Genomic DNA, 27,835 nt, shown 5'->3' with positions numbered 1-27,835 from the left:
ACTGAAATGAACTTGGGTCATTACAATGACGTCAGTAGGAATGGCGCGATTAAAAGCAATGCCTTCATATGAAATACTCGATCAAATGAAAAACCACACATTTTCTCACTTTTAACGAACAGTACTATGCTGCCGAACTAACAGTCCAATGCTACAGAGCTGGAATAACCAAGACGCAGACATCCGTGATCCGTGAACAATCTTCTTCCTTTTTTTGGGGGGGGGGGGGGGGGCGAGGGAGGTCAAATAGTGGATAGTCCCAGGGCAAAAACTATGCCTGTTTACTTATCTGTTTCCTGGGAGTACCCGATGAGTCAGAAAATCTCAATTTACTACACTGGCGGAGGAAAGAACTATCTGACATGGATGCAATTTTTCCTCCAAGCCAGAGAAGAAACCACATCTCTGCTAATTTGGAATAAAATTAATGTAAATTTAATGAAAGTGAAGAGGAAGAAGCTTTTCCTAAGAAATGGCTCTTTTCAGGGTTGAATTTTGAGTTATTTAGTGAATTGTGGTACTATAATTTGGAATAGGGCTAAATTGTAATTCCAGACCAGTTCATACTACTACTACTACTACTACTCCTACTACTACTACTACTAACTGAGCCTCTGACTTAAGTGCGTACACTGCTCATTCAAAACAGCGCGTCAGAGTAGGTATCGAATACTATGATGAACCAGTGTGTTACGTACCAGCAGTATCAGAAAATGCATGAACCAGAGGATTGGCATGCTAAAGAAGAAAGTTATCTAACTCCTCAGCTATTTCCCGCCAATATTCAGTTAGGCTGTTATACTCGGTACGCAGCAGTAATCCCATCTATCGGAGTTGAATGTTAGCATAAGAGACAAAGAACATTACAACAAACAACGGTCAGTGTAATGTTATTGTTGATCTATGTTACGCGCTTTCGATATTGTAGGCCTTCACATTATTAATTGTCTTCCGGTTCTGAAATAACACTCTTATCGTAGTCGGTATGGTAAAACTGAATAAAACATAAATGATCGGAAATTATATTCTCTGTAACTTTTGTTATGTAGTACTTTTCCATAGGACCAAGAGCATAGGTATTTAAAAATTAAATTTTAGGTGCCTTCCCCTAAACTACCATTTCACCCAGGGTGAATAACATTGTTTATAGCTTAAACTGTAGTTTCTTATTCCCGGCTCTATATACCGATTTTCATTAAATTCTGTTTACCCATTTTGTCGGGGCTCAGCGTTGATATGGACTTAGCAACAAAAATCCAAATTCATGAATATCTGTGTTATCATAGCCGGTACAGTAAAAATGCATAAGACGTAAATGATCAGAAATTTAATTCTATATAACTTTAGTTATGTAGTATGTATCGATATGACCACTAATAATATAAATATTTGAGAATTGAATTTTAGGCCTTCCCCTAAACTACCATTTCACTCAGCGTGAATAAAATAATTTATAGCCTAGATTGTAGCGGCTCACCCCCCGACTCTACATACCAATTTTTATTAAATTCTCTTCAGCCGTTTTCTAGTGATGCATGTACAGACAGACAGACAGACAGACAGACAGACAGACAGACAGACAGACAGACAGACAGAAATTACAGAAAAGTAAAAACTGCATTTTCTTGTTACTGTGGACATGATCGATACAGAAATACCATTCTTTTCAAATTCTGAGCAATGTACAGACAAAACTCTTATTTTATATATATAGATATACCGAGTCTTCCAGCAGTTGTAAATATTTGTTGAGTGTTTTGCTATTTTATATGCACTGTGTAGTGAGGAAGTGCTTATGTAGAGATAATGGTTAGATATGAATATAGATTGTTTATTTTCAATTATTGGAGAAGTATTGGAGAACCCAGGTGCATTTCCTACCCATTTATTTACTTTCAGTGGGTTAGGTAAGGCCCAATCAGCATAACACCATTCCATTGATTCCACTGTTGAATGTGCTTGTGAATGGTCATCTGCTGAGAGTGCTCTTGCATTATTGTAGTGATAAATTAGTTAAAACCTATTGAAATTGTTTAACTTCGTGTGTGTGTATGATCCATTTAGCGCTATTTATATATTGATGTTTATTGCTTGTTGGTAGAAATTGGAAGCAGTGATATTTATTTGAATTTTATAACAAGTAGATCAGTTGGGATTTGGTAGATTATGTTTTCTAGGTTAAGTAGGCTAGCTAGGTGTGCCTTGTTTCGAATTTAGGTTTAGGAAATACTTTAGGACATAATATTAACTTTAAATTATTTTTTTAAACATCTGTAGGTTTGTTGGTTTAACTTAATACAAAAGCAGATTATCATAAGGTGTTGTAACTTCCACAGCTTTTCCAGTATTTCGTATAGATATCAGTTCAAACTATCACGAATTAAATAACACAATACACCTGTAAACTTCAAACTTAAAATAAGTTACAGACAATACACGGTATTTCGCTGGATCTGTTGACGATTGTTGCTGCATTCCGACGAGATCAAGGAGTACATGCACATGGTAGTTGTGTAAACAAATACAAGAAATCAGCTGAGAACTGTAATCCGATAATTTGTAGTCTAAGTTCCCGGCATACTTTTGTACTTTGCACCTTCGTTTATTCACCTGGTAAAAGTTAATAATCAAATTCCTATATCCCAATAATATTGCAGTTCAAACCCCTGATGTAGTTCTGACAGAAATTATTGTAGACAACCTCTTATTTTTCATTATTTAAGGACACTTTCATTCCTCCATCCTGCATAATAGAGAAAATAATAGGAATCCACCAGCTGTAAAAATCATATAGGCTTAACCACATTTCAGTTGAGAATTGTAGTGTAGATATGGTATATTTAGATAGTGCTGTATCTTGCCTCCTATATTCGTGTGTATCTATTAGAGCGCAGTAAGATAAAATAGTTCTACTGTAATAATAATTGGTATAGGCATTTTGATTTGTTGGTAATCTTTGAATAGTTCTTGCAAATTTCAAACTTGCAATTTTGATTTCTGTTTGTGCTTAGGTAGTATCATATTGTAATTAGGATACGTCTGAACGTAGTTTAAAATGATTGTAGTGTACTGTAGTATGCGAGTAATATCTTATTAGAAATTAGCGTGCTTATTCTATTATTGCAAAATCTTTGTGTAGTATAATAGAGGTATCCATAGAAACTCTCATAATATAATTTTGTTGTTGTAATTAGGACAGGCTTAACTGCAGTTTAGAATTGTGTAATTCTTGTGTATTCTTTTCAGTATTCGTTAATTAACGGCAGTTTTTTTATCCTGTTAGGGTGTTATAGGATACAAATAGAGTACGACTAAGTAGTATTGTAGTGTAGTAGTATATTAATTACCTTATTGTAGTGTGATCTTTGTGTACTATCCTAGACAATATTTCTTTCCTTTAATTTTTCTTGCACATAATAAGTAATTTTATATTTTTTTCTTTCTTTTCATATTCTGTAAAGAATGGCTATGGAGTGCAAGTGTAGGAACTGTGGGGGTGGCCAGGCATTAAGGAGTATGAGGGAGGAGTTGGAGAGTTTGAGGGAGATAATTAGGATTCTCTCAGAAGACAGGAAGGAAGGTAGGCCTCCCTCCAACAATGTACAGCATACAGTAGATGTAAAAGAGGGATAGGAAGGAAAGGGGGAAAATGTAGAAGACAGGTGGTCTAATGTTCTAAAGGGAAGGAGATTGCAGGCTAAGGGTTCTATTCAGGATCAAAATTCAGGACAGGTGTCTGTGAGAAATTGTTATGACACACTGCAGGAAGAACAGCAAAGGGATGATGAGGAACAGGGACCCGTTACTGAGAATTGTGGAAGTAGGAGGAAAAGGTAGGAAAGGGAAATGTAGACTAGAGGATAGGAAGATACAGGTGGAGCAGGGACATGGGAGGAAGAAAAGGGAGGAGGAAGTAGCTTCTGCAGCTGTCTGGAAAGATAGGGCTGAGCAGGAGGGGAGAGGATCAAATGAGGTGGGTAGGGTTGAGGCTCTGGCCATGGGGGATTCCACTGATAGACATGTGGGGAAAATGTGTGGAGGAAAGGGAACTAGGGTAGAGTGTTATCCAGGAATTAGGTTGAGGCAGATTTTGAGGAAAGTAGAAGAGACGGAGGAGGGGAAGGAGAATTTTTTTTGCTAGTTGCTTCACATCGCGCCACACAGATAGGTCTTATGGCGACGATGGGACAAGGAAGGGCTAGGAGTGGGAAGGAAGCGGCCGTGGCCTTAATTAAGGTACAGCCCCAGCATTTGCCTGGTGTGAAAATGGGAAACCATGGAAAAGCATTTTCAGGGCTGCCGACAGTGGGGTTCGAACCTACAATCTCCCGATTACTGGATACTGGCGGGGAAGGAGAAGGTGGTAGTGTTTCACGTTGGTACCAACAACGTAGGGCAAGCAGGTGTAAGTACCAACATAGTTGGGAATGTCTGGGATCTGGTAAATGCAGCACAGGTGAAGTAGGAACCGGAGATAGTTACCAGTGGAATATTGTGTAGGAGGGATACTGACTGGAGGGTGATTGGCGATTTAAATGAAACCATGGAGTGGGTATGTTGAAAACTGGGAGTGAGATTTCTATATCCTAATGGGTGGTAGGAGATAGGGATCTGCTCTCAGTTGGCCTTCACTTAAACTGCAGTGGCACGTATACATTACGAAATTTGTTTAGGAGGGTTATAGGGAGGTACATTCAGGGAAACGGGGTAGTCTAGGGAGCGGTGATAAGGGTACAGGGATCTTGAAGTCAAGTAGTGATGACATAAAAATGTTAGTGTTGAACTGTAGAAGTACTGTAAAGAAAGGAATAGAATTAAGTAATTAAATATATATATTTTTACCAGATATTGTAATAGGAGTTGAATCATGGCTGAGAAATTATATAATTGATGCATAAATTTTCTCAAGGAACTGGAGTGTCTATAGTAGAGATAGGATAGAAATGATGGGAGGGGGGTATTCATTCCGGTGAAAGAAGAATTTGTAAGCTATGAAAAAGTTAAAGATGACAAACATGAAATTCTAGGTGTAAGGCTCATTTCTAAAGATAATAGGCAACTAACATGATGTCTATGGAGTGTACAAACCATGAAAGGGTAGCGCTAACGCTGATTCAGAATTGTTAGATAACGTAATCAGCTATGTGGGAAACAACATGGAAAGGAATCTGATTGTAGTGGGAGATATGAATTTACCAAATGTCAATTGAGAAGGTAATGCTAATGACAGGAAGCATGACCAACAAATGGCAAATAAGTTTATATGGGAAGGACCATTGATTCAGAAAGTGATGGAACCAACAAGAGTGAAGAATATCCTAGATGTAGTGCTAGTAAAACTTGATGAGCTCTATAGAGAAACTGAAGTAATAGATGGTATTAATGATCATAAAGCTGTTTTTGTTGTAGTTAAAAATAAATGTGGTAGGAAGGAAGGTTGTAAAAGTAGGACTATTAGGCAGTACCATATGGCTGATACAGCAGGCATGAGAAAGTTTAAAAAAAAGTAAAAATGATCAGTGGAAAACGATAAATAAAAATGTGAACAGACTCTGGGATGGGTTTAAAGCAATTGTTGAAGAATGGTTTTTTTATTTTTTATTTTTGCTAGTTGCTTTACGTCGCACCGACACAGATAGGTCTTATGGCGATGATGGGACGGGAAAGGGCTAGGAGTTGGAAGGAATCGGCCATGGCCTTAATTAAGGTACAGCCCCAGCATTTGCCTGGTGTGAAAATGGGAAACCACGGAAAACCATTTTCAGGGCTGCCGACAGTGGGGTTCGAACCTACTATCTCCCGAATACTGGATACTGGCCGCACTTAAGCGACTGCAGCTATCGAGCTCGGTGTTGAAGAATGTGAAAACAGGTTTGTACCTTTAAAGATGGTAAGGAATGGTAAAGATCCACTATACTAAGAAGGAGGAGCAGACTGGAAAGAAATAGAGTTAGAAATGGCTGTGGAAGTAAGGAGAAACTGAAGGAACTTACTAGGAAATCGAATCTAGCAAAAAAGTTAGCTAAGGATAACATGATGGCAAGCATAATTGGCAGTCATACAAATTGTAGTGAAAAATGGAAGGGTTTGTATAGGTACTTTAAGGCAGAAACATGTTCCAAGAAGGACATTCCGAGAATCATTAATGAACAAGGGGAGTGTGTATATGAGGATCTTCAAACGGCAGAAGTATTCAGTCAACAGTATGTAAAGAGTGTTGGTTACAAGGTTAGTGTCCAGATAGAGGAGGTGACTAATGCTAAAGAAGAATTAAAATTTAAATATGATAACAGTGACATTTACAACAAGATACAAAAGTTGAAAACTAGAATAGTGGCTGGAACTGATAAGATTTCTGGGGATATACTAAAGACAATGAATTGGGATATAGTACCATATCTGAAGTAGGCCTACTTATTTGATTATAGTTTGCATGAAGGAGCTATACCAAATGAATGGAAAGAGTGTTACAGTAGCCCTTGTGTATAAAGGAAAGGGTAATAGACATCAAGCTGAAAATTACAGGCCAGTAAGTTTGACATGCATTGCATGTAAGCTTTGGGAAAGCATTCTTTCTGATTATATTAGACATGCTTGCGAAATTAATAACTGGTTCGATAGAAGGCATTTCGAGTTTAGGAAAGGTTATTCCACTGAAGCGCAACTTGTAGGATTCCAGAAAGATATAGCAGTGACTGAATGGGTTGCTATATTTCTAGAAAATAGATCTCTGAGAATTAGAGTAGACAAAGCTTTATCTGATGCTGTAGGAATTCCTCAAGGCAGCATTATTGGACCTTTATATTTTCTTATATATATAAATGATATGAGTAGAGAAGTGGAATCAGAGATAAAGCTTTTTGCAGATGATGTTATTCTGTATAGAGTAATAAATAAGTTACAAGAATGTGAGCAACTGCAAAATGACCTCGTTAATGTTGTGAGATGGACAGCAGGCAATGGTAGGATGATAAACGAGGTTAAAAGTCAGGTTGTGAGTTTCGCAAATACGAAAAGTTCTCTCCACTTTAATTACTGCGTTGATGGGGTGAAAATTCCTTACGGGAATTGCTGTAAATACCTAGGTGTTGATATAAGGAAAGATCTTCATTGTGGTAATCACATAAATGGAATTGTAAATAAAGGGTACAGATCTCTGCACATGGTTATGAGTAGGGCTTGGAAGTTCATGCATTTGCATGTTTTTTAGGGCTTAAAAATGTATGCTTATACATTATGTTCACAAATTATGGATTTTCAATCATTTGAACATGCATTTATGGTGCATATAACTGCATATTTTCGAGATTTTGATAAATGCATCGTATTTTAATATTTTAGCGCCTATATGGCATATTTTAATCAGTTTAATGGTTTTTAAAGTAATTTTAATCAGCTTTTTTCATCTGGTTGATGTTGGCAGTAATGTAGTGCTTGATGGGGCAACTTGTCATGTGGTGAAGAGTTCAGTGAGAAAAGATTTCAAATAGTTCAACACATAAACACAGCAAAACAAGGAGAATTTAACTAGCAAACTCGCAAATAAAGATCCTGTTAAAAAACAACTATCAGAGTGTTTAGGAGGTAGGATTAGTGAATTTTCTTACGACTTGTGCCAAGCATTCTTAGCTGCTGATATTCCCTTGTATAAAATTAATAACCTCACATTAAAACATTTTCTTGCCAAATACACTCGACAACATGTGCCTGAAGCAAGTATCTACATTGCGTAAGACTTACGTAGGACATTGTTACAATAACATATTGTCATATTACAAATGGAATTAGAGGATCAGTTTGTGTGGTTGTCTATTGATGAAACCACTGATTCTGGGGGCCGATTTATTGCTAATGTAATTGTGGGTGCTTTTTTTTTTTTTTTTTTTTTTTTTTTCAAGTTGCTTTACATCGCACCGACACAGAAAAGTCTTATGGCAACGATGGGAGAGGAAAGGGCTAGGAGTGGGAAGGAAGCAGCCGTGGCCTTATTTAAGGTACAGCCCCAGCATTTGCCAGGTGTGAAAATGGAAAATCATCTTCAGGGCTACCGACAGTGGGGTTCAAACCCACTATCTCCCGAATACTGGATACTGGCCACACTTAAGCGACTGCAGCCATCAAGCTCGGTGGGCGCCTTAAATAAGGAACAAAAGACGACACCATATCTTCTTAATGTGTGTGAATTGCCGGCCACTAACAATGTAACTCTAACGTAGTGTGTGATGGACTCATTGAAATTATTATGGCCATCTGGAATCAAATACGACCGGATGCTTTTATTTGTTACCACTGCAAGTACTTATATGTTAAAATCAGGACAAACACTGAAAGGCATGTTTCCTAACTTAATTAATATAACTTGTTTGGCACATGCTCTCAATCGCATTGCTGAGACAATACGCAATTCTTTTCCATTGGTAGAGTGATTTGTGGCCTGTACAAAGAAAATTTTAGTTAAATCTCCTTCAAGAGTCAAGTTGTTTAGATCGACAGCAACCAATATCCCACTTCCTCCTGCACCAGTGTTAACACGATGGGGAACATGGCTGGATGGAGCTTTGTATTATGCTCAGCACATAGAAGTATTCAAAGAGGTTGTTAATTCAATGGACTCGAATGAAGCTGCATCAATAAAAACAGTGCAAAATGTTCTGTCAGGCATTGAGTTAGAAGAGAATATTGTTTTTTAAATGCCCATTTTTCTTTTCTGCCAACAGCCATAACGTCACTGGAAGCTGTAGGATCTCCCTTAAAGGAAAAAAAATTAAAATGGCGTATGGCTTTTAGTGCCAGGAGTGTCTGAGGACATGTTTGGCTCTCCAGGTACAGGTCTTTTGATTTAACTCCCGTAGGCAACCTGCGCTTTACAAACCATTATTCTCGTCGACGTAATGCGTCGTAATGAAGATGAAATGATGATGAAGACGACACATACATCCAGCCCTCATGCCAGCGAAATTAACCAATAATGGTTAAAATTCCCGACCCTACCGAGAATCGAGCCCGGGACTCCTGTGGCCAAAGGCCAGCATGCTAACCATTTAGCCACAGAGCTGGACCCTTAAAGGAAATAGTTACCGTTTTTTTTTTTTTAAATTATATCCAATCTAAATTCGGTTCCTGGTAGTAAAGGACAAAAAATGAAAGAAAAAAATAAATTATGTAACTTCAAAAAATCCTGGTTATAAACAGTTGTGCGATATTAGGGACTTTCACGAAGGAAAACCGTCTGTCACACCAAGAGACTTGCCTCTTTCTGTGGAGCAGTTATCATCATTTAAATATGCCCCAATAACATCTTGTAATGTGGACAGAAGTTTCTCACGTTACAAAAGTGTTTTGCGAGACATCAGACGATATTTTTCAGTTGAAATTTGTGCAAAGTGATGGTTGTGAACTACAATTCATCACTCAGCATTGACAGCGGGACCATTTCTGTTTCAACCTCAAAGGAATAAATGTAATTTTATTATTATCAATACTAACCTCACTTGTCTACGGCCATTTTTTCATTTTAATAGTGCATATTTATTGGCATATTTTCAAGTTTTTAAGAGCATATTTGCATGCATATTTCTTAGTTTTTAGGGCATGAACTTCCGAGCCTTAGTTATGAGGGTGTTTAAGGATTGTAGAAAGGATGTAAAGGAGAGGGCATATAAGTCTCTGGTAAGACCCCAACTAGAGTATGGTTCCAGTGTACGGACCCTCACCAGGATTACTTGATTCAAAAACTGGAAAAAATCCACAGAAAAGCAGCTTGATTTGTTCTGGATGATTCCCGACAAAAGAGTAGCATTACAAAAATGTTGCAAAGTTTGGGCTGGGAAGACTTGGGAGAAAGACGATGTGCTGCTCGACTAAGTGGTATGTGATACCAATATAGTTGGTCCGTTATTGGACATTATATTATTTCAGGCTCCCTATGGGAATCAACATCTATATCATAAGTGGTATGTTCCGAGATGTCAGCGGAGAGATGGCGTGAAGTGACATTAGTAGCCGAATAAGTTTGAGCGGTGTCTTTAAAAGTAGGAAAGATCAAAATATGAAGATAAAGTTGGAATTCAAGAGGACAAATTGGGACAAATATTTGTTTATAGGAAGGGGAGTTAGGTATTGGAATAACTTACAAAGGGAGATGTTCAATAAATTTTCAATTTCTTCAAAATCATTTAAGAAAAGACTAGGAAAACAACAGATAGGGAATCTGCCACCTAGGTGACTGCCCTAAATGCAGATCAGTATTGATTGATACCAGTTTTCAGCTCCATGAACATGACCCGAGTGGAATCTTTTATGCTCTACCATTTATTATAAGTTGTTATTAATATTCTAAATTGAGAGATCCTATGGTGACATCTAGCGCCCATTTACCTGCATTTCTGGCAAATTATTTACGTATTTATTCATTTATTTAGGATCGTTTCAACCTCCTATGGGTTACAATTACACAACTTCCTTGACTGTTGATGTTCTTTCTCTTTTACGCCAATACTCCTTTATTCTCTGGCTCGCTTCTACTCGTTCTTCATCTGAGAAATTATTATTATTGTTATTATTATTATTATTATTATTATTATTATTATTATTATTATTATTATTATTATTATTATTATCATTATCATCATTTATTTGTTTATTCACTCATTTTGAATTTTATTTCACTGGAAATTGCCAAGTGATATTTACACTCAAATATGATACAATAATTATATCAAGGAAATTTAATATTTTATTTACCGGTATACTACAGTTAGCGTCCAACAGTATGGCAGATATTTTAAGTGGGCCGGCACAAGGTTGCACTTGACAGTTGTAATTCATGTTGGCACCACTACAAAAATGAAATGAAGAACGTCACCCGTCAATCAGAATCACCAATCTACTACTTTTTATGTCAGATACAGTTACGCATTTTATTCATGTTAATTCGTATTTCATTCCGTATAGTGCTTATAATCTTTTATTTGCTTACACAAATATGAGCATTTAAATGAATGTTATAAGGTTTAAGCGAGCCACAAAATAATTAGGAACTATTTTCAGTTGCTTGTTGTTGGCAATATTGGTAGTATAGTGGTGCTATCTATATCTAGCTTGACTACCATATTGAAATGTTGCCGTTTAGTATGTCGTCGCTAGCACGTGGTCAGGTGTGATTTGCGCGTTTGTGAAAGGTTTCTTTTCTTTGTGAGATAATCGTGAAATTTTATTTTAACGAACGCAGTGCTATGTCAGGAAACGACAACATAGTTATGAATCGCGAAGTGATAATCCTTTGCGCCGTGGAGTGGCTCTTAATAGTCAGGCATTAGAATTAGTGGGGAGAACTCGTGAGTTTTACGAGGGGGAGAGGAAATGCGTACGCTTGTATAGCCGTCTCTGTGTTCCTGCAGATCAAGTTGTGGAACACATATATCAAACAATTTGGCTTCCAAACCGTACTGCTATTCAGACAGGTGTTCGTCTCCAAGAACAGAAGGAAAAAGGGACTGGGACTGGGGAACATAGCAGTAGTGGAAACGGGGCTGATAGTAGGGACTTGTTTCACAGCACTCCGGGAAAGAAACGAATTATGCTATATCCTGTAATAGGAATTAATTATTTCCAGCCTGATGTAATACAAAGACAAAAGTACGATTATTACAGCTCAAAGTCCCTTCTGCCATTGTTATGGACAATGCATCTTACCACTCCGTAATAATGGACAAGACTCCTACTTCGAGCGCCCGTAAAGAAATGTTAAACCTCATTGAGTGGTACCGGTACGGTATGGGGTGAAGTAAAACATTACGTACGCACTAATAACTAGTCCTTCACAATTACTGAAGTGGAAGGACTGCTCCGGGAGGGTATCGAATGGATGCGGCTTTGCGGAGGAAGAAAGTTAGACATGTCGCAACATTCATTAACTCGGGAATGGCAATACATGGCATCAGTAGTGACTGTCAGGAGTTGATAATCTGCCTAGGCGACGATGACAATAACAACGAAGGTGACGGTAGTGATAGCAGTGATCTGGAAGGTATTGAGCCTCTACCTCTATGAAACAGGTATGAAAATAAGGTTTCTGAATTTTCGTAATTTTTTTAGATTTTACTTGAAACCTTTTGTGTTAGCACCGGTGTATATTATTCTAACATTTATTCGTGTATTTAAAGTGAGATTCTTGTCGGCCGATTTCTTTCGTATTTTCTAACATCGCGAAAATACGAACTTCGTAGTAAATGCATCTCGTATCATTTTGTGTGATGAAATATTTTATTGTAAACTTAATCGGTGTGTTGAAAGTTCGATTTTTGTCGGCCGATTTAATTTGTTTGTACCGAGCTCGATAGCTGCAGTCGCTTAAGTGCGGCCAGTATCCAGTAATCGGGAGATCGTGGGTTCGAGCCCCACTGTCGGCAGCCCTGAAGATGGTTTTCCGTGGTTTCCCATTTTCACACTAGGCAAATGCCGGGGCTGTACCTTAATTAAGGCCACGGCCGCTTCCTTCCATTTCCTAGGCCTTTCCCATCCCATCGTCGCCATAAGACATATCTGTGTCGGTGCGACGTAAAACAAATAGCAAAAAGATTTAATTTGTATTGTGTATCATCGCGATGACATTAAAATAATTTCTCCTATGTTTTTAAAAACCCACGTGTCGTGCAATCAGCTGTTGTTGCGGCGGCAACATCGCTTCGTACGCCATTGCAGTGTGACCAACATTGTGCGCAGCTGTCATGTGCAACCTTACGCCGGCCCACCTATAGATTACAATTGTCTACCAACAGTAGGGCAATAGTTAGGGGAATATCACTGCAGTAAGCCATAACGTAAAAACTCAGTTCCTAAGTAATGTCAAGCTTCCTATCTAAAATAACAAACTTGAATCATACCAGGTACTCAATTAATATTAATTTTACATACCCATCATTATTAGCTGATGGAGATGGAGCTTCCTGCTTGAACACTGTCAGCGAAGGTAATGCCAACAGGGTCTCACTGCAACATGATAGATTATCACAATTAATATTACACTCCTAAATGAAGGCGCTTCCTAGTAATTAGCCAGTTTAATCCAGCCCACTTATGCTTGTCTATAAGGTTATTAAAAAACAATTACATTTTAATCTGTTCTAATATTAACATGCAACAAGTTATCAACAACAATAAGTAAATATGAAAAAAATACATCAATGAAAAGGATGTTATGAATAATTTTCTAGTGTGATCATTGATTGGTTGTCTCAACAGGCAGAAATGCTGCTAAATTCATTTTCTCTATAAGATAAGGTACAAAATCCATGCCCATGCAATGAGTTTTGTACAAACAATATTATGAGATATTTGTAGTAGGCCTATGTGATCAAATAGCGATATCAATCGAGAGTGATACAAATACTGGAGAGTTGCCATGGGGTTGTTGTAAATAACATATACAGAGTCCACCAAAAAAATGTATACTGATACACTCCTTATGGAACAAAAACTATTTATTATTATTATTATTATTATTATTATTATTATTATTATTATTATTATTATTATTATTATTATTTATGTATTTATTTGAAATATTGATCACACCTGTAGTATTGTTTTCAGTAAAGCATATGGTTACATCAACTGTTCAAAATGTTCGCCGTTGGCTGCCAGACATACAGCTGAATGACGAGCGGTCACCGCAACTACATCGGTCAACACTGCAATGAAGATTGCTGCACATGCCGCTGTAATCTCCTGGTGAAGGGCCTCCAGCATACGTGGCTTACATCGACAGTTTCCCACAAATAAAAGTCCATGGGGGTAAGATCTGGCGACCGTGGGGGGAACTCAGTGGGCCCTCTTTGTCCAATCCAATGTCCCTGCAGACTGTCATCCAGGAAAGTTCGTATTGCAAAATGGTAGCATGTACTTTTGAACTGATTCTCCCACTTTCTGTACCTGAGCTGATTCCCCCTCTTTATGTACAGCATAAATTATATTTTTCGTACCTGTAAATTAGTTATCAAAAAATTCTTTTAATTCACGATAATTGTTAAAATCACTCTCCTTCTTCTGTCTTGTTTCAAACAAATGTAAAACTCTGGGCCCAATGTACAGCAACAAATTATCCATTTGCACTTTTTTCTCACACTGATCCAATCTCGCTGCAAGCCTGAAACTATCATAATGTTGAATCCAAGCCGGCCAGTCATTCTTGTTAAAGGAAAAGCCGTTAGGTGATGGTTCTGGATTTACTACAATGGAAAGAGATTGTAGTTGAGTATTAATGCTGTGTTGAGATTTGAACAACGATTGCATTTGAGCCAATTGTTCTTCAAATTCTTAATTTTGCCTTCCATGGTCTAATTCAGTAATTTCACTTAGCTTACAAGGATAATTTTATCTACTGTAAATTAATAAATTTACAGCATGATGTATTTGTATTATAGGTTACTATATTGCAGGTGGAAGTTGTCCCAATACTGCATTATTATATTCGTACATTCAAAGGAGTTTCTTTATGTGAAACTCAACCAATGTAGTAACAATGCAGCATTGTGGAAAACAAAACCCCATATGTAGAATTTAATTCTTGTTTATCTTGAAAAGTTATTCTCTGCAAAATTCTTCTTTTCCATCACTTGGAACCATGTGTTAATCTATATAAGATAAAATAACATGTCCTGACTGCCTAACTGACTGACTGATTCATCATCGCCGAGACAAAACTGCTGGACATAAAGAAATAAAATTTTGGGGATACATTTATATTAGGATGTAGGTGCTCACTAAGGGAGGATTTTTGGATATTTCGTTGCTAAGGGGGTGAAAAGAGGGGGTGAATTTTCTAATGAGGATATCTATATCTCAAAAACTTAAAAGTTTACACACATAAAAATTGGTATTTGGAATCTAGTTTAAAAATAAAGAAACATGCATTTTTTTGTTTTCAGAAAATCCCATTGGGGAGGGGGGGGGGGGATGAAAAAGGGGGAAAAGATGTTGAACGCCTATTATGAGCAGACTTATATCTCAAAAACTGAAGATGTTACAGACATGAAAATTGGTATTTGGAATCTCCTTTGAAAATAAAGAAACATGTATTTTTGTGCTGTTGTGTAATCCAATGAATAGGGGGTGAACAGGAGTGACAAGCGGGGTGAATATTTAAACGACTATGTCTGCAAATTATCTCAGACACGTAATATATTACAGATCTGAAAACTGGTATTTGGAATTTACTGTAAAAGTGAAGAAACATAAATATTATTTTCGGAAAATCCACTTAAGCGGAACTGAAAAAGGGCCGAATTTTTAAAATTAGCTTATCTCAAACACTTAACATGTTGCAGACGTGAAAATTGGTATTTGGAATCTCCATTAAAAATAAGGAAAGATGTATACTTTGATTTTTGGAAAAAAAACCTTAACGGAGGGGGGGGGGTCGGTGAAAGAATTGAAAAATTAGTTGAATTATTTGTATGATTATGTATAGATACCAAAAATCTAAAGATGTTACAAACGTGAAAACTGGTATTTGGAATCTCCTTTAAAAATAAACACGCATTTGAGGGGATCAATTTGGCAGGGGGGGGGGGATGAAAACGGATATGAATTCCTTTTACGAGAATAGACATATTTCAAAAACTGAGGATCTTACAGTCGTGATAATTGGTCTTTGGAAGTTCTTTTAAAGAAACGGGTACCGTTTGTTTTTAGAAAATTCACTTGAGTGGGGAGTGTGAAAGGAAGTAATAAAATTGAATTCTTTTTCTGGAGAAACTTATATCTCAAAACTGAAAGTTACAGACGTGGAAATTGGTATTTGGAATCTCCTTTTAAAATAAAGAAACAGGCATTTCTTGATTGGGGAAAAAGAACTTAACGGGCGGAGGTGGAGTGAAAAAGGAGTTGAATTATTTTCATGAAGATACTTATATCTAAAAAACTGAAGATGTTACAGACACGAAAATTTGTATTTGGAATTTTCTTTCAAAGTAAAGAAACACGTAATAGCTTGTGTTTGGAAAATGCACTTAAGGATGGTGAATTAATTGAAAAATTAGTTTAATTTTGTATGAGAATACTCATATCACCAAAACTAAAGATGTTACAGACGTGAAAATTAGTATTTGGAATCTCCTTTAAAAATAAAGAAACACGGATTTTTGGGGGTTAATCATCTTGAGGGCGGGGGCGGTGAAAAGGAGTTTATTCCTTTTTATGACGATACATGTACCGGTATCTCAAAACTAAAGATGTTACAGTCGTGATAATTGGCATTTGGACGCTCCTTTATAAATAAAGAATCAAGTATTTTTGGTTTTCGGAAAATTCACTTAAGGGGAGGGTGAAAGGAAGTGAGAAAATGTAATTCTTTTTATGGAAAAAGATCTCAAAAACTTAAGGTTACACACGTGAAAATTTGTACTTGGAATCTCTTTTAAAAATAAAGAAAAACGCATTTTTTTGGAGGGAGGGGAATCAACTTAATGGGCTGGGGTGAAAAAGGAGTTGAATTATTTTTATGCGGATACCTATATCTCAAAACCTGAAGATGTTAGAGGCATGAATATTTTGTATTTCGAATCTTCTTTCAAAGTAAAGAAACGCGTGACCTTTTGTCTTCGGAAAATCCACTTGGGGGGGGGGGGTGAATGAACTGAAAAATTAGTTGAATTCTTTGTACGAGGATACTTATATCACAAAAGCTAAAGATTGGAATCTCCTTTAAAAATAAAGGAACACGTACTTTTGGGGAGGGGGGAATCAACTTAACGGGTAAGAAACGGGGGGGGGGGTAGGGGAGGGAACGGGTTGAAATACTTTTATGAGAATACTTATATCTCAAAAACTGAAGAAGTTACAGACGTGAAAATTAGTATTTGGAATCTCCTTTTAAAATTAAAAAACCCGCATTTTTTTTGTTTTTTTTTTTTGGAAAATCGACGTAAGGGGTGTGGGGTTGAAAATAAGTAAATAAGGAGTTGAAATGTGTTTATGAGGATACTTCATCTCAAAACCTGAAGCTATTACAGACGTGAAAGTTGGTACAGTATTTTGAATTTCCTTCAAAATAAAGGAACATGTATTTTTTTGTTTTCGGAAAGTCTACTTAAGGCGGGAGAGGGGTGGAAAGAAGTCACGAAGAAGTTTCTTATGAGTATATATTTATCTCAAAAGCTGAAGGGGTTACAGACGTACAGACATGAAAACTGGTATTTTGAATCTCCTTTAAAAAATAATTAAACCCGTATTTTTTGTTTCCAGAAAATCCAGTTGGGGCTGAAAAGAATTGGAAAAGCGGGTGAATTTTTAAAATGAATACCTGTATATCTGCATTATATGTCAAAAACTTAACATCCTAGAGACAAGAAACTTGGTATTTGGAAAGTCCTTGAAAAATAGTTGAATTATATTTTATGAGGATACTTATATCTTAAAAACTGAAGATGTTACAGACGTGAAAATTGGTATTTGGAATCTCCTTTTAAAAATAAAGAAACACGCATTTTTGCTTTCGGAAAATACACTTAGATGGGGCTTGGGGAAGGACTGATCACAGGGTTGAATTTTTTTTATAGGGATAGTTATATATATCTCAAAAACTGAAGATGTTACAGATGTGGGAATAGATATTTGGAATCTGCTTTAAAAATAAAAGTATTTATTTTTTCGACTTGAGAGAAGACTGATTCTCACATGTACAATTCTATGTCGCATGGTCGTTTTAGACCCAAAAGGTAATACCACAAACATGGTTTACGAAGAATTTTTGGGGTAAAGGAAAGTCAATTTTTGGGTGAGCTTTTATACTGTAGCAATTTTCAGATAATGTCTTAGTACAATGCCGAGGAACGATTACTTTCATCAAATTACGAAACCCACGCAAGCGAAGCCGCGGGTAATTGCTAGTTAGTCTATATAGTTTAGATAGGCAAGACAGGACAGTTTTACTAAAGGCAGGATAGATTACACAGAGTCCGCCAGAAAATTGTACACACTCTTTGTCAGACTGTATCAGGATATTGATATTGTTAATTATTTTGAAGTACAACAGAACCTCATTAATGAAAGTCTGGATTAAACAAAATAACTTATGAAATGAGCCATGACATTTAAACACTCTATTCAGTAAAAATAACGTGTACAGTACAGTATTTTAAATTTAAGAAACATAATGGTTATTTAGTATACAAGATATGTATTTTGTTGGGTATTCAGCCCGAAGGCTGGTTTGATCCTCCACAGCTCCGCCAACAGCTGAAAGAGCCTAGGCGTCACTGAAGAGGCGTACTAAGGAAATGAGGAGTGAGGTAGTTTCCCGAGCAAGGGGGATTGCTATTGCATATCAGTCTGCCAAGCCCACTGAAATGCATGAACCAACCGATCCTATGAGCGATATTTTCACACCATTCATAACAGGGACTGGCTGCATAAGGAATGGCATTACTAGCATCGCTCATACCTCAGTCACATACAAGATATAATACACTATAATACAAATCAGAAAATTTGTTGAACCTAAACTTGAGGAAGAGCAACATGGATTTAGAGTGAACAGATCAATGCCAGGCCTCATTTTTTCGATAAGAATGCTCTTTCACAACTAAGTATTTTTTTTATTTTCCACCTTGTCGATACATTCGTTGCTTTAAAGCAACTTATTGGTTAAAAGTGGTACATGTTTCATATATTATTAACATCTTCAGCCACAGTGGGCTTAAATCACTAATAAACAACAACAACAACAACAACAACAACAATAATAATAATAATAATAATAATAATAATAATAATAATAATAATAATAATAATAATAATTGTACCTCTACGACGCAAGTTCAAATCTTGCGCCAATTGAAACTTCTCTACTGGAGAAACCCGGAACTTTAACTGAACTAACTCTACTGGTTATCAGAAGATGTCTCTGTGTGTTTTTGATTTGCTTTTGTTTTTCATTGATCAAGAAGTGTGGACATTCTCTAACAGATGTCTACCAAAAACTATGATAACGAACTCTGGTGTAAAGGAATGAACCTTCTTGGAGAAATGTTGTATTCATAAGTTTTGTCTTTACTAAATTTTGTTCTGTGGTTTGTGGGTTGGCCATATTAATCCTTTCCTTCCGCCTGTTTTGAAGTTAGCCAATCAGTAATTTATGTAATTAATGTTCCTCCAATCATAGCTTTCTTCTTCGAATTTCCATGTGTAACTCTTAGTCAACCCATAAAAATTGAGGGGGTGTGTCTACTCATTCCTGAAAGGTCTCGAATTTTCCACGAGGGTATAAAACTGCTGATTTTCTTGTCTCCGGGCCACTCTTATAACATCTTGCTCAGTGTGTGAATATGTAGCAGGGGGCGGAAAGCACCTCGTTCTTCAGGCAGCCGTTCTTCAACAAGGTAATGGCCTTTTAACATCTGTATTTCTTGCTAGCTCAGCAGTTTAATTCTCGGGGAAGGTTCGAAACCTTTAACATGTAACCCATCTCTTTAAAATGTAAATCCCTTTTCACTCTATGTAAAAACTACAAATTCTGTAACTGTAATTCGGGGATAGAGAGTGCTTTACCCTCTCGAGCTCCCCTTCATTTTTGGAATTTGAGGTGACTACGTTTTCGTAACTGTTTTTCTCTTCCTTCTTAATGTGTTAAATTTATTTTGCAGACTAGTCACCTCCATAGATTGGGATTAGCCCCTGTATTATTGGCCGAGAGCCACTTAGGTTTTAAAATGTGTATTTAGGAGTGCAAGTCCACGCCTCCAATCCTCTCTGTACTTTGGGCCAGTAACTTAACTTGTTGTTTTTTTTTCTTCATTGCGAAGGCCCTGTAGGTTGGGTACTAGTTACCCCTGTTTATTTATAAGTATACCTTAAGGGCAGTTAAGTGTAAAGTCTGTTTATGGCCTTCTGATAGGCTTGAATTATTGAGAGCGGGGCTGCTCCTTCCTAACTTTGATCTCTGTGAGCCTCTAGGAGGCTTAACCTTGTAATTAGGAGCAAGTGCTCCTTGGTATGATGGGGTTTTCTGCCCCTTAGTTAAAAAGGTACCTTGGCAAAGTTGGGCTTGAAGCTCAAAGATGTAAGGTGGGGCTTGAAGCCCAGGACTTGTAACGGACATTGGACTTGTTCTTTCATTTGGAAAATCATACTTGTACCTGGATTTTGCCTTATGGTAATTTCACCTAGTGAAAACGTGTTTAATTGCCTCTAAATTTTTACTTTCCTGGTCTTGGACCTTATTGTTGGTTATTGGTTGACTTGCTGTTATTTGTTGAAGTCTAAAGCTTTGTTAAATCTTGTTAAGTTTGGATATTTTTGAAAATATAACCTTTATTGAAATTTTAAATTCATCTTGTGGCCTTGTAGTTAGACCCATTCTAGCCCGCACCTTCTTTCACCTCTGCCTTCCACGCTAAACTCCGTAACAATAATAATAATAATAATAATAATAATAACAATAATAATAACAATAATAATAATTGTACCAGGGGTACACCTTCCCTGGCTATTTAAACTGCGCGCCTTCTCTATGGCCATCTGTGACAACTGACTTGAACTTGCAAACTCCGAAGAAATTTCATCTTTTTCTGTTAGATGGCTCTACCATCGACTATTTAGTATACAAGATATGTATGTATGTTGCGTATTCAGCCCGAAGGCTGGTTTGATCCTCCACAGCTCCGCCAACTAAAAACTAACCTAGAGCTTAGGAAATTTCATTTTTGTTATTGGTAAACCTTTTTCTGTGGATTGTTTCTTGTTAATGTACCAAAGTTAGCAACACTTCAGCTGGTTCCTGCTCGATTGTAATCAACCTGTCAGTTACTTGGCAATGTGTTCTCTAGCCAATTAAAACCGGGGACGTGGACAGGAATCCAGCCTATTAGTAAAGAGTTCAAGAATCTTCCTCTTATGGTACTTTAAAGGCAGGGCACTTTAGGGTTGTCTTGTCTGAACTGCTCCAGTGCTCGGGAGTGCGACTTGACCTAAGGGAGGCAGCAGCGAGGCCTGCGTGAGGAAGATTAAAATTATTATTATTATTATTATTATTATTATTATTATTATTATTATTATTATTATTATTATTATTATTATTATTATTATTATTATTATTATTTACAGCTCTGCTATCGGCTGCGTGTGAGGGGGCGCAGCCGCTTGTACAACGAGCACTTCAACACGTGCTAAAATCTCAGTGCCGATATTTGCTTATTTTCAAATATTGTTTGTAATTTTAATCAGTACAGTTCCACTGCACATCGCGAGTCACTCGTCACATACAATCAAACGCGGCGAAATTGGTGAGTGTTCTTGGTGGTATTAGTACTGTGTGACAACCATCGTCACAGAACCCCCACCCTTATATCCCCTATCTGGAAAGAAAAACTGCAGGCAGACACATTTAAAGTTATATGAGCTAATGCACCACACAAGGACAGGAACTCCTTATTCAAGAACTTCAATGTTGGTAAATACGAACGCCGGTGCAATTGAGCCGATTCTGGATCTTTAAGATTTCAATCTTCTACAAAATATTCCTAGTTTATTTATAAGGTACCTCAGAGATATCATTAGACGACTATGGTTCAAAACTCAGTTACTCCGAAGATAATAATATACATAGAGTAAATAAAACCAGTTGAGCTCTATAAAGAAACTGAAGTAGTGGAAGTGATCCCGAAGCAGTTTTTGTCGCAGTTAAAATTACATGTGAGAGAAAGGAGGGTCGTAAAAGTAGGGCTATTAGGCAGTACCATATGGGTGATAAAAGAAGCATGAGGGAGTTTTAAAAAAGGTAAAATGATCAGTGGAAAGTGGTAAATAAATATGTAAACAGACTGTGGGATGGGTTCAGAGCAATTGTTGAGGAATGTGAAAATAGGTATGTACCTTTAAAGGTGGTTGTACCGGGAGCTACCCCACAACGCCGCACATTTAAATCTAGCGCCTGAAAGAACTCCTCTACTGGAGAAACCGTGAAATTGAAACTAGGCCAACGTATAAATTTACTCAGAAGATGTCACCACAGAAATCTGAGGTAATTTTGTTATTGTGAAGTTTCCTGAACTGACTGTATTTCTACTTGTTTTGTTTGCCATTCATCAAGAAGTTTGGACTTTCTTCCATAGATGTCACTGCAAAAGACTATGATCATGCAAACTGGTGCGAAGTGAAAGAAATTTTGATTTAAAGAAGTTTTGTATTCATAAGTTCTTTTTTTTACTAATTGATGTTCATTTATTTTTGGGTTGGCAATATTTACCTTTTCTTTCCGCCAGTTTTGAATTTAGCCAATTCCTAATTTCTGTAATTAATTTTCTACCAATCACAGTCTTCTTCTTCGATCCTGAGAGTTACTTCTGAAATCTACCAATAAAATTCTGTGGGTGTGTCTTGATTATTCATGAATGATCTCGAACTTTCCCCGAGGGTTTATAAACTGCGGATTTTCTCGTCCCTTGGCCAATTGATCGTCATCTTACTGAGTATGTGTGTCAAGCAGGAGGCGGGAGGCCTCTTCGATAGCTGCTAGAACTTCTATAAGGTAATGGCCACATAACATTTTTCTTTCTTTCTTTCTTTCTTTCTTTCTTGCTAGCTCCGCAGTTTAACCCGAGGGAAAGGTCCGAAATCGTTAACCATGTAACCTTCGTTTCTTAAAATGTAACTTTCTGCCGGCTAATGTAATTACTTCATAAAATCTCCAACTGTAAATCGGGGATAGGGAGTGCTGTACCCTCTCGAGCTCCCCTTCATCTTGGTTTGAGGTGCCACGTTTTGTTTTCTGCAATGTATTAAAGTGATTTCCCTGCGTGCTACCTCAGTAGTTTGGGAATAGCCCCTGTTTCATCGGCCTAGTTCCCTTTAGGCTTTAAGAATTCATATCTAGGAGTGCAAGTACACGCCTCCATTCAATTTGTGTTTCGGGCCATTTACTTAACCTGTTCTTTTCCGCAAAGGCCCAATAGGTTGGGTACTAGATACCCCTTTTTCAAATTTGTAAGTTGTGCCTTGATGGCGAGTGTTTGTAATTTTCTGATATTGCCCTGAATAGGCTTGGAAAACTGAGAGCAAGTCAGCTCTTTTCAAGTGTTGTAAAAGTGCCTCTGGGAGGCTTGATATTGTAAGTTGGGAGCAAGTGCTCCATGTATTGAGGGATTTCTGCCCTTGAGTAAATTTATGCTCTTTTGTAAATTTGAGCTAGGAGCTCAAGATTTGTAAAGCGAGGGGCTTGAAGCCCGGATTTTTAAACTGTCACTAAATTTTGAATTTTCTTGTCTTGTCTAAAATTTGTCATTGTCCCTGACGTTTCATTGTTATGAAAATTTGCTAAGGTTGAATTTAATAAAATATAACCTTCATTTTAAGTTCTAAATTCTTTTCTTGATACTGTAGTTAGACCCATTCATCCCGGCACCTTCTTTCACCTCTGCGGTCCACAAATACCCCGGAACAGTGGTAAGGAATAGTTAAGACCCATTATATTATAAAAGAGAAATAAAGAGACTAAGAATGACGTGCAGGTTGGAAAGAAATAGAGTTAGAAATGGTTGTGGTAGTAAGGAGAAACTGAAGGAACTTACTAGAAAATTGAATCCAGCAAAGAGTCAGCTAAGGGTAACATGATGGCAAGAAAAATTGCCAGTCACACAAATATTAGTGAAAAATGGAATGGTATGTGTAGGTACTTTATGGCAGAAACAGGTTCAAAGAAGGACTTTCCAGGAAGTATTAATGAACAAGGGGAGTGTGTATGTGAGGGTCTTCAAAAGACAGAAGTATTCAGTTAGCAGTATGTAAAGATTGTTGGTTACAAGGATAATTTCCAGAGAGAGGAGGTGACTAATATTAACGAAGTATTGAAATGTACTTACGATAACATAGACATTAACAATAAGATACAAAAGTAGGAAACTAGAAAAGCTGCTGGAATTGATAAGATTTCTGGGGACAAACTAAAGACAATGGGATGGGATATTATACCATATCTGAAGTACTTATTTGATTACTGTTTGCATGAAGGAGCTATACCAAATAAATGGAGAGATGCTATAGTAGTCCGAGTGTATAAAGGGAAGGGTGATAAAAATAAAGCCGAAAATTACAGGCCAGTCAGTTTGACATGTGTTGCATGTAAACTTTGGGAAAGCATTATTTCTTATTATATTAGACATGTTTGCGAAATTAATAACTGGCTCGATAGAAGGCAGTTCGGGCTTAGGAAAGGTTATTCCACTGAAGCTCAACTTGCAGGATTCCAGCAAGATATAGCAGATACTTAAATGCAGGAGGTCAAATGGACTGTATCGCGATTGACCTGTTTATGACATTTGATAGGATAGATCATGGGAGACTACAGGCAAAATACGTGCAATTGCATTAAACAAAAGAGTGACTAAATGGGTGGCTATATTTCCAGAAAATAGAACTCAGAGAGGTAGAGTGGGTGAAGCATTATCTGATCATGCGATCATTAGGAGGGGAATTTCTCAAGGCGGTATTATCGGACCTTTCCATGTTTTTTTACACAGAAATGATATGAGTAAAGTACTGCAATCGGAAATGAGGCTTTTTGTGGATAATTTTAGACTGTATAGAGTAGATCCTAATAAATAAGTTACAAGATTGTGAGCAACTGCAAAAAGACTCCGACAATGTTTGAAATGGACAGCAGGCAATGGTATGATGATAAACGGGGTTAAAAGTCACGTTGTGAGTTTCAATAATAGGAAAAGTCCACTCAGTTTTAATTACTGCGCTGATGGGGTGAAATTTCCTTATGGGGATCACTTTTAAGTGCAAAGCAACTCGATTTGTTCTGGGCGATTTCCAACAAAACAAAAGTAGCGTTACAAAAATGTTGCAAAGTTTGGGTTGGGAAGACCTGGGAGAAAGGAGACGAGCAGCTCCTCTAAAAAAAGCTGTTTCTTACGTGGTATGTTCCGAGCTGTCGGTGGAGAGATGGCGTTGAATGACGTTAGCATTCAAGGTGTGTTTTAAAAGGTAGGAAAGATCACGCAATATGAAGATAAAGTTTGAATTCAAGAGGATAAATTGGGGTAAATATTCGTTTATAGGAAGAGGAGCTGGATTGGAGTAATTTACCAAGGGAGGTATTCAATGAATTTCCAAATTATTTGCAATCATTTAAGAAAAGACTAGATAAACAACAGATAAGCAGTCTGCTACCTGGGCGACTGCCCTCAATGCAGATCAGTGGTCACTGATTGATTAATTGATTGATTGATTGATTCATTCATTGATAAAATTATAATTTTGTCTATACACTTCGGATTTTTTGCCTTATACATTTTATTTTTCTAGGATTAGGTGTACAGGCATCGTCTACTATGCAGACCGATGCAAACAAATGCAGAGTCGGCTGCCTCCTCCAGGGGGATGGGATTACTAGAAAAAGCGCAGTATTTTCCTCGTCCAGTAGTGGACAAATATTCTGTAATCAGGAGGCCTCCATTCTATCACAAGTCAACAGAGTGACCCGGTAACCCGCAGGCATAAATGCCTCCAGAAAAAAAAAAAAAAAAAAAAAAAAAAAAGCACATGTAATGGGCTACCGTGCAAACTGTTGCTTGCAAGTGTAAAGGAAAATGATCTATCGAAATGAGAAGAAAAGCATGAGGGAACGCTCACTCGGAGGATGAGAAGAAAATGAATCATAAAAAGGGAAATTGACATGAAAGGTTCGGCCTCGAAGGCCCTAATATCGCAGATCCGAAATAAAATAAAATGCGATGGCCTATAATGTTCTACTGTAAGCCACAAAAACTTACCAATAAAAACGGACTGACTACTGTTGTTTTCAGACATGCTTTGTCTCTTCTGCTGCAACTCTACCTCGCTCCATGGTATTAATGCTGCAATTACAAAAACTAGGCCATCAATGACTGATAAACAACAGCTAGTCGGAAATAGAAACATAATTCTTGTGTGTCTCAAACTGCACGAAAACGGTATGGTATGTTGCATGCTTCTTCTTCTTCTTCTTCTTCTTCTTCTTCCAGCCGTTTATTGGGTTCTGCGTTAGCTCTTTACCCAGTAACCACATTTTGTATCTTACGGCACAGTTGACTGTTACGTACTTGCACTTGTAGATTAGGTTATGGGATTTGAGTTTGTTGTTAGCATGAAGACTTTGTGAGGTTATTAACGTTTATTTATCTATTGTCTGGTGTCCGACTCATTGGCTGAATGGTCAACGTTGAGGCCTTCAGTTCAGAGGATCCCGGGTTCGATTTCCGGCCGGGTCGGGGATTTTAATCGCCTCTGATTAATTCTTCTGGTCCGGGGACAGGGTGATTGTGTCTGTCCCAACACTTTACTCTTCATAATCAGACAACACACTACACTATACAAACCACCACAGAAACATGCAACAGTGATTAAATCCCTCCATATAGGATTGGCGTTAGGAAGGGCATCCGGTCATAAAACAGGACCAAATCCACATGTGCGACACAGTTCACACCCGCGACCCCACAGGTGTGGGAAAAGTGGTAGAAAAAGAAGATTTATCTGTTGTCAGGTAGTAATTGTAGTTATGAGTGGTTTCTTCCATTTAGTAACCTTAACATTGTGTTCCTTCGTCTTCAAATGGTTGTGTAGTATGGAATATTAATTTTCTTATAATGATTAGATGGATTCGTTTGATTATGTTTAGACACACCTCATTTGTTATTAGTGCTACAATACCGGCTGAGTTGTTATTCTATTCATGAATTGCTGGCCTGAGTGGCTCAGACGGTTGAGGCGCTGGCCTTCTGACCCCAACTTGGCAGGTTCGATCGTGACTCAGTCCGGTGGTACTTGAAGGTGCTCAAATACATCAGCCTCGTGTCGGTGGATTTAGATTTTAACTTCATATTCGTCCATTCATTCTTCGTCATCAAGTTTTGAGTTCTGACCTGTGGATGAATTTTTGAATTTTAAATTGCCTTATATTTCGTCTCATTTCGTACCATTAGGGGCCGATTACCTAGATGTTAAGCCCCCTTAAACAACAAGCATCATCATAAAAATAGGCTTGAAGAATTTTATTAACCATGATTGGATTATTTTTCAAATTTGCGGGTACTAGGTCGAAGTTTGTGGTAATAATAGTAGGTTGGTGTGAATCTATGATGTACTGATATGAGTATGCCAGTAATGACTTTGTTTGAACGATATTCTTTCTGAATGGGATGAGAGTGGTATATGCTTTTAAAAGAGCAGGTATATTGATTGATTTTAATTCCCGCCTTTGCTGATATTCACTTAGAAGTTGTAGCTTAGGTAATATGGGGTGGTGAGAAAAAGATAACTTTTTTGATAAATATCAGGCAGATAAGTATTCTCTTCGTAAAAAAGTGGTTGCTCTGCTGTTTCTACTAATAATGCATTGGTTGGATTTGTTTAATGATGTGTATTGAAGTGTGTCTATTTTGTTAAGTTGTTACGTTAGTCATGTCAAAGAAATGACACTCATATTCCATACTTGCTCTGATAGATTTTTGTATAGGTTCAGCAATGTATCTGGATTTGAACCCGAATTCCTCCGTGTTAATGATTTGATAATTTGGATGTAATTCTCAATTTTATTTTTCAGTTGGCTGAAATGTGTTTTCCAATTACGTTTATTGTCAATACGGATTCCTAAATATTTGGTGCTGGATTGAATGGAAATGTGTTAATCCTCGTAAGAGATTGGGGATTTTTTGGATGTAGATTAATGCTACGCTCTTGGAATGTTTCATTTCTAAGCCATTATTTCTCATCCAAATGTCTATAGGAGTGAGAACTTGATTTAATGATTGGCGACATACATCAACATTGTTTTTGCGTAGGATAGATAAGTATG

At 37.3% G+C, this 27,835-nt stretch overlaps 1 protein-coding gene across 1 annotated transcript in view; it reads right to left on the bottom strand.

Annotated features, from left to right (window-relative positions):
• LOC136873928 (transcription factor CP2) overlaps window positions 1-27,835 on the bottom strand; it is a 524,699-nt gene that overhangs the window by 196,558 nt on the left and 300,306 nt on the right. Inside the window, exon 5 of the mRNA XM_067147290.2 lies at window positions 12,916-12,990. Within this exon, the coding sequence (XP_067003391.2) occupies window positions 12,916-12,990 (75 nt within the window). The remainder of the gene's footprint in view (window positions 1-12,915; window positions 12,991-27,835) is intronic.

The sequence above is a fragment of the Anabrus simplex genome, chromosome 5, assembly GCF_040414725.1.
Source record: "Anabrus simplex isolate iqAnaSimp1 chromosome 5, ASM4041472v1, whole genome shotgun sequence".
Taxonomy (NCBI): domain Eukaryota; kingdom Metazoa; phylum Arthropoda; class Insecta; order Orthoptera; family Tettigoniidae; genus Anabrus; species Anabrus simplex.
This window is presented reverse-complemented; position numbering and strand designations above follow the sequence as displayed.